The 11,624-nt window shown below is 34.6% G+C and overlaps 1 protein-coding gene across 4 annotated transcripts; it reads left to right on the top strand.

Moving 5' to 3' along the window:
* The first annotated feature begins 2,516 nt into the window (after nucleotides 1–2,516).
* On the top strand, nucleotides 2,517–11,416 carry LOC109017157 (protein FAR-RED ELONGATED HYPOCOTYL 3-like). 4 transcript variants are annotated; one of them, XM_018999474.2, is made up of 10 exons: nucleotides 2,517–2,750; nucleotides 6,741–6,918; nucleotides 7,592–9,806; nucleotides 9,914–9,970; nucleotides 10,192–10,260; nucleotides 10,385–10,453; nucleotides 10,535–10,603; nucleotides 10,694–10,744; nucleotides 10,831–10,910; nucleotides 11,028–11,416. In XM_018999474.2, the coding sequence occupies exons 3-9, from the start codon at nucleotides 7,635–7,637 to the stop codon at nucleotides 10,885–10,887; spliced, it is 2,544 nt and encodes an 847-aa protein (XP_018855019.1). In that variant the 5' UTR covers nucleotides 2,517–2,750; nucleotides 6,741–6,918; nucleotides 7,592–7,634; the 3' UTR covers nucleotides 10,888–10,910; nucleotides 11,028–11,416. The 4 variants fall into 4 exon arrangements, with proteins under 4 accessions (XP_018855019.1, XP_018855026.1, XP_018855032.1 ...); XM_018999481.2 differs by having other exon boundaries at nucleotides 2,517–3,023; nucleotides 6,741–6,899; XM_018999487.2 differs by having other exon boundaries at nucleotides 2,517–3,023; nucleotides 7,617–9,806.
* Nucleotides 11,417–11,624: the final 208 nt, after the last annotated feature.

The raw sequence follows: 11,624 nt of genomic DNA, 5'->3' as shown, positions 1-11,624 counted from the left end.
CTTTACTGTTTGTTCTTTTGCTTCGTGGTTTTGGTCTGCAGTCATTTTTTCCTTCATTTCTCGAGCAAATAGCAAATACAAATGGAACAGAGATAGCATATGCATGCATGCATGCATGCACATCAATATCTACACAAGAAAGCAAAATGGAGAAGAGATTGCGAAGAAAGACACTCGAAAAGTGTTGTGGAGGGATGATACCCAACAAGTTTATGCTAGAAATTGTTTTTGATGATTGGCCGACCAACTTGCGTAGAGTCCCAAAACAAGAGATGATTGCCTCAACTCGACATCCTTTGTGTGGCCTTGTTGGGTTCTCAACATGGAAACCAAGCTGAAGGAGATGGAATCATTGAAGGTAATAGGACCACCTATATTTCCTTTGATCCCAATTCCATAGAGATTTTAACTAGGGTTGAGCACCAATTTTGTCGAAGTCAGTATCCAGAAAATCCGACTCTGACTTTGACTTCGACTTCAACTTTAATCGAAGTTTAAATATGAGCTCCAATTCCGAATCCAGCTTACCTAGAATCAGATCTGATTTCGTTAAAACAGATCAGAGTCAATGTAGAGTCAGATTTTGATTATTTTTTTTTTTCACAAATTTTTAGCCCACATTTTTAAATTACGTTGGGCTCCATATTTAGTCAATTTTTAAATAAGACTTTATATATTAATAAATCTTTTTTTTTTTTTTTTGCAGTCTTTCAAGTTTCAAGTTTACTACAAATATTAAAAAAATCGATTTTAAATATACAAAAATAAAAAATATAACTAAAAATATTTCATATGTAATGTAAATCTGAAAATAAGAAAGAAATTTAAATATACAGTAGGCCATTTTGTTTAAACCCAAGTTAAAAAACACATTTTTGTAGTTGTTTTAAACATTAAGTTTAATTGTTAGTATTGAATTATTGATAATTAACAATTACTAATTTATTAGTATTGTGTTATGTGTAATTTATAAATTATAACTATTAAGAAATACTATTAAAAATTGCTCTATATGTATAATTACACACCATCTTTTTTCATGACTCACTATTAGCTAGTCAACTTTCATCTACTCTAACTTATGTAATATGTATGATAGTGATACTATGATGCATAGTGTGTACATATACTAGATTATTAGTCTATTAAATATTAGTATTAATAATTATCACATATTAGTTGAGTATTCAATATAACTATATAAGTTACATACTTTTAATATGAGTATATATAATCACCATATACATAATATATATTTTTATAACTTATTTATAATGATTTTAAAGTCAGAGGTATAAGTTGAAGGCTAATTTTGGAGCGGACTCAGAGTATCAAATTAGATGTTTGAGTCAAAATTGAAGTCGAGTCAATAAGGAATCAAGTCTGACTCCGACTTGATAGATACTGAAAACTCTGACAATGCGGAATCGATGTCAAATAATCGGATTTTTACACCATCCTAATTTTAACATTTTATTATTTTCTCATATGAGGATGATAATGAAAATAGCACATGATTGGAAAAAAAAAAAAGGGTCGCCTAGGAGCAAACTTCTTGATTTGAAAATACCAATTAAGCTGTGTATTAAAACTTTATAAGAATAAAAAATGAGATGTTATAAATTTAGAAAATCAACGTTAAGTCCAATTTTTTCTTTTAATTACCAAATATAACTTCGAGTATAAAAAATAAAAAATAAAATAAAAAGATGAACACCTCTAAGGCGAAAATTTTCATCAATCATCAAACTTAGGACTAATTTAGGGTTGTCACATGTGGATAACAACGAAAAGCAAGTAATAACTTGATATCGCCCAAGACATTGCACGCACTTGCATCTCAATTTAACACCATAATGATTCGCCTCACCATGTCACAAAAAATGGGAATGCCCCCTTTTAACACAAAAATCAGTTATTTTCAATATGTTAATCATCCATATATTTATTTGGAAACACAATCATTGATCAATGGTTTTATAGGACGATGACATGTATTTCTCACAAAGAATATTTAACAATCAAATTTTCATGTTCTAACCCTGTTGTAAAAAAAATAATAAATAAATCATCAAATAATAAATATTTTTCTTTAAATTAGTATCATTTATCACGATTTTAAACTTTGTGCTAAATTAATAAAAAAATCACCATTTTATTTAAAAAAAATTATATTTTTAAGTGGGTGTGTAGAACACACTCAATTAAAATATTTATATATATGATATAATTTAATTTAAAAAATAAATTTTAAATTTTAAAATTTTAATTTTATAAATTAAATTTAATCATTTAAATGATATAAACGATATATTTATATACCGAATTACAAATCAAGTAACTCAAAAACAATTTTAAAGTGATATTTTTTTTCTTCTAGACGAGTTGTATTCCATCAACCAACAAAGTTCATTGGGACTTCCGAATTCACGTACTCAGTCACATATACGGACGTAAGAAAGTGTGAGCTGGCACGCGCGATGCGTGTGAGACGAAAACACGAAAACAGCGAGTGGGGGATGTGAGACTCAGATTGAAACCCTAGAATCTTATATTCCCAAAAGAGAATGAAAGAAAGAGGGAGCCTTTTGATTTTGGGGGAGCTTGCTTGCTTCGGTTTGGTCCACTCGCTCCACCCCGTCGCGTGAGAAATTTTTTTCTGTACTCTCTTTTGCACTCAAACCCATCTTCGTCTTGCTGAATCTTCATCTTCATCTTCTTCGTGCGGAGAGTTATTATTACCCAGAGAGGTACTCTTCAATTACTGTGAGAAGATCTTGTTTTCATTTCTCAGTTGTGTTTTTGTTGGGAGTATGTTTTGGGGGGAAAGCGGTGAGTGACGTACAGTTAGACCCAAGTTCCAACAGACAAAACCCATTCCCTAATTTGACTTGCTACTCGCTCAGCGTGCGTGACCCAAACCCTAAAACATTTCCCCCTTTTCAATAAAAACGCTCTTCCCCACACGCGCGCCCCTGCTTCCCAGCTTTTTTTCCTCAGATGCCATACTTCATACTTGACGAGTTGAGCTCTCTTTCTCTCTCAATTTTTGTTTGATAAATCTCAAATTCAATTATTTCTTACTGTAATTAGTTTAATTGTGCTCATTTTCTTATATGTTCACTGTGGTATTATATTGCTTTGCATAAATTTGACTGCTGGTCTGTATTCATTCCGAGAATGTGTGCGAAAGGACGGGATCAGTTTTTGAATTGCTATATGAAACCAATAGTGAAAACTTGTGCTGAGTTCGGGCCTTCGCCTGTTTAGCAATTGCGAGGTATCTGGTGTTTCTCCAACTTTGTCAGACTGGAGAAACCCACGTATGTGGCAAAATATGGGGATGCCTTATGACTCGGGGTGAAAGGCCAACCAATGTCAATATGTTTGCAACTTTGGCTCTTAATGTGTATGCGACTAAACTGTGAAGCATATAAGGTGTTAGTTGGCAGTTATGTCCTTGTGAACTTTGCTTTTAAAAAAAAAAAAAGTTATATCCTTGTTGAATTGGAAATTGTCTAATGACAATATTTTGAATTTACGTTAGTAATATAAATATGTGGTGTATTTGGCGGGAAAGGAACGAGCGATGCTTTAACAATAAGGAGCGCACAATGGAGGAAATTTGGAAATTCTGCGTTCTCTTTATTTCAATTTTTTTCTGTTATAGCGCTTATTGGGGCTTTAGCTCATGATTTTTTGTTTTTGTTTTCTTCTTTATAGAATGTAATTAGGTGTTTTCTTTTGTATACTTTCTATGTGCATGGGTTTCACCTATTTCATTCGATGAATAAAATTCTTTCTTACTAAAAATATATATACATATATATATAAATAGGTGTTCTCGTTTGTTTCATGTGTACTTGAGCCACATCTATTTACTTGTTTTAATATAATTTCATTTTACTTATTAAAACATATGAATAGTATTCGATTATGGTATCAATACTTTTATGAACATTATTGTACCTTATTGGTTCCAACAAGATTAAGGTAAGTTCTGGCTGGTATGTATTATTATTAATCTGGTTCCTCACGAGTTAGTTTCCTTATATGATGTTTTACCATTTGGTACTTATGTCTACCCATATTAATCCATGCATGCATGCTTATCATTGTGACGAGTAAATATATGTTGATAAACTCAATACACTTGCATCCAACAAGCCTTTATTCTATTACCTGCAGAGTAAGAAATTAGTTGATGAACTCCTTGATTAAAAATGGAGGGTTCTGAATTAGATTATTTTGCCAACTTCAAGTTTTTTTAATGTTAAAAAGAATAGGTTAGTGAAATGGAAGAGGTATATGCTCTGTTCGATTTAATTATGTACCTGTTTACTGTCATGTCAGATACTTAATTTCTAAATCAGGGCACTAATATGATGGAACAACATCGTTGACCAGGTGTTCTGTGATACCCCGTACTGACTGATAAGTGTAAGGGTGTATACAATCTCACATTGCTTGGGAGGGAGAAGTTCTTACTCTTTATAATGATTTCAATGGACTTTGATTGTACCATTGACTAGTCCTTTTGGAGTATGGCCCAGATGTGGCTTGGGTTTTCTCTTGGAGCGTCGCATGTTGAACTTATATATTATATTATATGCTCTAAGCTATGCACATTTTGCTCATGGTTAAGCTTTTATGTTATATTTCTGTCTCCTGCATTTCAGATGATATCGAATCATTTCTCCACTGTAAATTTGTAACAGAGTTTTTAATTTCTATGTAAAATTTTTTTCTCGACCTTATAGTTTGCGGAGTCTGAGTGTTGATCAGAGAGTTGAATGCTTACTGATGTTTTGAACTGCAGTTTATTCTGAGTAGCTTGATGTTGATAGCTCAATATTAAAGCTGTTTATACCAAATTTGTTGTGTGCGATTAAATTTTTATATAGAAGGAATGCATTTTTTTCTTCATTTTTAAATTAAAAGTGATTTTAAAAGATCATTTCCATGTAGTTTGGTGGAGAAAAAAATTCCCGTGTTTTAATTTCCTAGTGCACTGTCCTCTTCTCAGACCTTTATAACAATTGTATCCCGGATAGAGTGGGATTTTATTATTTGGGCTATTCATGATTGTCCCAACTAAGGGAGCTTTTCACTAAAAGAGGCAATAGGAAGGAGGTGGGAAGCTACAACAAACTTGTGTAGTAAATCAGTGGTGATTGCTGATGATGTGGATCTAACAACGCTTTTAAAGATTATGGGGATAGTAACACTATATGGTTATCTGTTTAGGCCATTGTTGTTAAGATTCTTTTGAGCGACTATTGAAATTCTTTGATTGAAATCTGGTCTTTAATTTGAAGGTTTGGAGCATTTTCTTAAAAGGCCTTACTTACAGTTTCTTATCGGATTTTGCAACTGTTGATTTGAATGTTAAATTTAATTGAGCACATGTAGTTTTGATCGTACTTCAAATGTGAATATGTTTCAAAGAAATGATATTTCATGGATTTATGTCATATTTGTTTCCATGGGCAACATCTATCATACATTTTTGAACCACCTGTATATATTTCATAGCATTGATATTACACTGTAATGCCCAAAGGAGGCCTAAGCCACATCTGGGCCTATACTCCAACAAGACTAGCCAATGATACAATTGGAGCTCTATTGAAACTATTATAAAGAGTAAGAACTTCTCATTCTCAAGTAATGTGGGATTTCATACACCAGTTATCCTTATCACTCAATATGGTGTATCACAATCTCCCCTCCTTAAATTCCTGACGTTCTCGTCGAGCCTGTCCCTCGTAGGTGGTACAGCTCAAGTCTCACTTTTTTGGTTGAGATAGGTTTTGATACCATTTATAACACCCCAAGAGAGGCCCAAGCAACATCTGGGCCTATACTCCAAAAGGACTAATCAATTATACAATTGGAGTCTCATTGTAACTATTATAAAGAGCAAGAACTTCTCATTTCCAAGTAATGTGGGATCCCATACACCACTTACAATTATCACTTGATATGGGGTATCACATACGCAGATTTGTTATTGATACATATTGGCATTCTCATAACTACATGCCATGCGTTGGTGTTGTCTTTTTAGGTGGTCTGAAGCCATCATATAAAAATCTTGTAATATCTTATGAACATAGATCCTACTGAGATGAACATATAGGCGTCATGGAGGCGATCACTCATGTAATATGTGATGCTGTTTGTCAGTTATCTGGTTTATTTGGCAAAAAATTTGAGTAAATAGGTCGTTGTAGAATTTGTGGGCATTACCCTTATTTAAAACGATCATATATTAGTATTGGACATTCCTTTTCCACATTGGTTGTACAGATTAAGAGCAATTGTTGCTTGCTTGGTGATACACTTCTAATCTTTATAAATAAACGTGGAAAAGTTGTCTTTCTCTAAAGCTGTACAAAAATTTTAGCAGAACCTAGTGACTCTCCTTCAGTTAAATCAAATATCAAAGCAACCATATATAAAATTTTGGAAGTTCATGCCTTGCAAAGATGAAAGCAATATTTTCTGCAGAATCTTCTTTTTCCCTATTTCAATGGCAATAGTTTGAAGGTCATGCAACCCACCTTGAGAATGCTAATGCAGACGTGGAAATTGAAGAGTGCAGTTCCTTTCTGGTTTTGACGATGGATTTGAAAGCATTAAAATTATTTATAGGCAACATTTTTCGTTATTAAATTTTGCTGCATTTCGGATGCATCATTGTTCTTCTAATTTTGGTTAATACTTTCTTGCTGCAGAATGAAGACTTTTAAATTTTGACTGGGATATCAAAGTTCCTTTCAGCAAATGAACCTAAAGCTATTGACACAGTTTAGAAGCACAAAGCAGGTTTCAGAATGTGAGCATGAGCAGAATGTGAGCCGGACCAAGAAGGGACAAACTTTGCCAGATTCAAGGTTTTAAGAGTGTTTGAAGGTCTCCAGATATTTTCTGTAACTGTGTTTTAAAACATATGTGTGTGTGGGTGTGCGCCCTTTATGTATATATCTAGATGAAAACAGTTATTTCATATGAAGAATGTAGTCAAAGGATGCATATTTCCTTTTCTCCAGTAGTGAGTTATTTTAAGTACATAAAAACATATTATATCCTTGATTGGCTCTGCTTGTCTGGTGATTGGATCAGATTGAACTGCTGTTACAAGAAAATCTTGAGTGCTATGAGCCTAGTAGTTGAAGACTTGAATCATAGTCCCAAATCTGCACTCACCTTGTGTGCACAACTATTGCAGCTAAAGACTGTTGGATAATATTGATCAATGTTAATCACATCTCAGTGAGAATTCATATGCCCTTAGTGCACTTAACTGGAGTTAGCTGCCTTTAATATTTTCAAATAACGAGTTAAGAGTGGCATGCACTTTGTTAGAACATGCTAGGCATTTTTGGTATATTTTGATTAACTGTGTTTAAAAGCAGTTTACAGACTCTTTTTTTACTTTCATTATTATCTTGGGGCCCGTTGTTATCATGATTATTTGAAGGTCAAGCATGTATCAAGAAAAGTAGATTCTTTCATTTAATTAACCACTGGTGTAATTCTCATCAATGTTAATTGCATGATTTTAGTTTGTCTCTCCCCTCATCAGGTAACATTGGATGGTCATTTGCCAGGCGTGATTTATTCTCATCATGGACATAGATCTTAGACTCCCTTCTGGCGACCATGATAAGGAAGATGAACCAAATGCAATCGATAACATCTTGAATGGTGATGAGAAACTGCATAATGGAGATGTAGAAGGTGAAAATATGGTTGATGTTGGAATGGACGTACGTGTTGAAGATGGTGGGGATTTGAATTCTCCCACAGTGGATATGGTAGTGTTTAAAGAGGATACGAATCTTGAGCCTCTTTCTGGTATGGAATTTGAATCTCATGGAGAAGCTTATTCATTCTATCAAGAATATGCTCGGTCTATGGGATTCAACACTGCAATACAAAACAGCCGGCGTTCTAAGACTTCAAGAGAATTTATTGATGCCAAATTTGCTTGTTCTCGATATGGGACCAAGCGAGAGTATGACAAATCCTTCAATAGACCACGTGCCAGACAGAACAAGCAAGATTCAGAAAATGTGACTGGTCGACGGTCATGTGCAAAGACAGACTGCAAAGCAAGTATGCATGTGAAGAGAAGGGCAGATGGAAAATGGGTTATACATAGTTTCGTCAAGGAGCATAACCATGAGCTATTACCAGCTCAGGCTGTGAGTGAACAAACAAGGAAGATGTATGCTGCAATGGCTAGACAATTTGCCGAATACAAAAATGTGGTTGGTCTCAAGAATGACCCCAAAAACCCATTCGATAAAGGTCGGAATTCGGCACTAGAGGCAGGAGATGCTAAGATTTTACTTGATTTTTTTGCACAGATGCAAAGTATGAATTCTAACTTCTTTTACACAGTAGATCTGGGAGAAGATCAGCGGCTGAAAAATTTGTTCTGGGTTGATGCCAAAAGTAGGCATGACTATAACACTTTTAGTGATGTAGTGTCATTTGATACTACTTACATTAGAAACAAATATAAGATGCCTCTCGCTTTATTTGTTGGGGTGAATCAACACTATCAGTTTATGTTGCTTGGATGTGCCTTGATATCAGATGAAAGTGTGGCAACATTTTCTTGGTTAATGCGGATGTGGCTGAAAGCAATGGGTGGGCAAGCTCCGAAAGTAATAATTGCTGACCATGACAAAGCCATTAAATCAGCTGTTTTGGAGGTCTTTCCTGATGCTCGTCATTGCTTTTGTTTGTGGCATATATTGGGGAAGGTTTCTGAAAATTTTGGTCATGTAATCAAACAGCATGAAAATTTTATGGCAAAACTTGAAAAATGCATCTTCAAGTCATGGACAAATGAAGAGTTTGAAAAAAGGTGGTGGAAATTTCTTGATAGATTTGAACTCAAAGAGGATGAATGGATGCAGTCACTATATGAAGATCGTAAATTATGGGTGCCAACATACATGAAAGATGTGTGTTTGGCTGGGTTGTGTACAGTTCAGCGATCAGAAAGTGTTAATTCCTATTTTGATAAGTATGTGCATAAGAAGACCACTGTTCAAGAATTTGTGAAACAGTATGAATCAATTCTACAAGATCGGTATGAAGAGGAAGCCAAAGCAGATTCTGACACGTGGAACAAACAGCCTGCATTAAAATCTCCTTCACCTTTGGAGAAGAGTGTTTCAGGGGTGTACACACATGCAGTGTTCAAGAAATTTCAGGCTGAGCTTCTAGGAGTAGTTGCTTGTCATCCTAAAAGAGAAAGCCAAGATGATAATACAGTCATTACTTTCCGAGTTCAAGAATTTGAAAGGAGTCAAGACTTTTTTGTTATATATAATGAAATGAAATCTGAAATTTCCTGTATATGTGGGTTATATGAGTACAAAGGTTATCTTTGTAGACATGCAATGATTGTTCTTCAAATTTGTGGCCTTTCTGCCATCCCATCCCAATATATTTTGAAACGGTGGACAAAAGATGCAAAGAGCAAGCATTTGTCGGGAGAAGAATTGGGACTAGTACAATCTAGGGTACAACGATACAATGATTTATGTCAACGCGCAATGAAACTGAGTGAAGAGGGATCTCTTTCTCTGGACAGTTTTAGTTATGCAATGGGTGCACTAGATGAAGCTTTTGGAACCTGTGTGAATATGAATAATTCTAGTAAGAGCCTCACAGAAGCTGGCACATCAGACACACATGGTCTACTCTGCATTGAAGAAGACAACCAAAGTAGAAGCACGGGGAAGACAAATAAAAAAAAGAATCCAACGAAGAAAAGAAAGGTTTGCTTATCAAAAATAAATAAATAAAAAACAACATTGACAGACTGGCTTGCTTATGTCCTTATCCATGTGCTATATGTCAAATATAACCTATTTATATATTGTAGGTGAACTCTGAATCTGATGTTATGACTGTTGGGGCACAAGAAAGCTTGCAGCAAATGGTTTGTCCCTTCTTATAAATAATTTAGCCTGTTAAGAAAGACTTTTAGATTAGATACATTAAAGTGGTACATTAAATTGTATCAAACTTGAAATAATGACCTTTATATGTGGTTCAATTGTGCACGGTGGGGTTAACAAAAATTTGTCTTGATGCTACCGAGTTGATTATGCTATAGAGTGCCATTGAAAAAAAGAAAACTAAAATCAAGGATTTTTGTAGGACAAAGTAAGCTCAAGAGCAGTAACCCTTGATAGCTACTACAGCACACAACAGGGGATGCAAGGAATGGTATGATGCACGTTCCATCATGTGTCATACAATTATGAAGTTTTTCTTTTTCAATTGAGAGAATTGCTGATTTTATACTTGATTTATTTTTATTAGTATTATTGCTATTGTTATTATTATGCAGGTACAACTGAACTTAATGGCACCAACACGTGATAATTACTATGGGAATCAACAGACCATTCAGGGGCTGGTACATTTAATACATAAATGAATTTGCTAGTGATAGTGTACCATAGATGTTAATGTTGAAATCTAGGTTTCCCATTTGTAGGGGCAATTGAACTCAATAGCACCAAGCCACGATGGTTATTACAGTGCTCCACAAAGCATGCATGGGCTGGTATGGCGACCTATGATGCTAGCCTGAATTCTCAGTCTATGATCTTGTTCAAATGGCGTTCTTTTACCAATTGGGGTTTTGTGTTTGCAGGGACAGATGGATTTTTTCCGAACTCCAACTGGTTTCACTTATGGCATTCGAGTAAGTTTGCTTGGTGTTCTATAATTCTGCAGAATCATGCTATAAATACTAAATGACTTACATTGGAGTTTTATTCCTCATGGCAGGATGATCCCAATGTGAGGGCTGCACAGTTGCATGATGATGCATCCAGACATGCCTGAGAAACACGTTTCTCATCATAAAGGTAGTTCACATTTGAGATGAATATTATATTTTGGTCCCCAAAAGGAAAGAGAAAAGTAATTATTCACTGGAATCCCATAACTTCCTTAGTTATAAACTAGAGTGCATTATTTTGTAGGTGAGACCTAGAAGCTAATTGTCTCTGTGAAGAACTGAAAAATCTATCATGCCTGGTGGATGGAACTGGAAGGATCACGATGTAGCCTCTTCCTTTGTTGTCTGTAAAATAAGATAAGATTGAGTAGGCTGTTATATGTTCACCGTCTCTTTTGATTATTCCCTGAGAGTTGGAACAGATTCGAGGTAGGGGGGGTTGTATCTCTTGTAAAGTTTCTTGTATTATTATTGTATCTGTGATAGGAGCAGCAGTCGAAATCGGTACAACTTAACTAGTTCATTATCATTGGCTAATATGCCATCTTTGTATTTTGTAGCCCACAAGTGTTGGCAGTTGCAAGAATGTTGAAAATTAGTTCACTTTGTTGAATGTACCACTTCTGTTTACCCTTTTTATTAGTTTATATATATATATATATATTTACAGGACATTTCAAAATCTCGCCGCTGTTCATTCCCACATCCTATACTCTACGGAGAAGAAAGAAAAAAAAAAGTTATCACAGCGTGAAGGTGAATAGTGATTAATGTATAGTAAAAAGATATTAAGAAAAAAAGTTTTATCCTTTGAAACCATTATTTATATAATGTAAGCATT

This window comes from Juglans regia, chromosome 14, assembly GCF_001411555.2.
Source record: "Juglans regia cultivar Chandler chromosome 14, Walnut 2.0, whole genome shotgun sequence".
NCBI classification, from domain to species: domain Eukaryota; kingdom Viridiplantae; phylum Streptophyta; class Magnoliopsida; order Fagales; family Juglandaceae; genus Juglans; species Juglans regia.
Note: the sequence above shows the minus strand (reverse complement) of the source record. Positions and strands in the feature narration are given on the sequence as shown.

What these genes read in the sequence shown, in the direction of transcription:
- LOC109017157 (XM_018999474.2), top strand. Translation starts at nt 7,635, where the DNA reads ATGGACATAGATCTTAGACTCCCTTCTGGCGACCATGATAAGGAAGAT. An exon ending in ATCCAACGAAGAAAAGAAAG is followed by an intron (nt 9,807 to 9,913) that starts GTTTGCTTATCA and finishes TATATATTGTAG; the next exon opens with GTGAACTCTGAATCTGATGT. An exon ending in CACAAAGCATGCATGGGCTG is followed by an intron (nt 10,604 to 10,693) that starts GTATGGCGACCT and finishes TTGTGTTTGCAG; the next exon opens with GGACAGATGGATTTTTTCCG.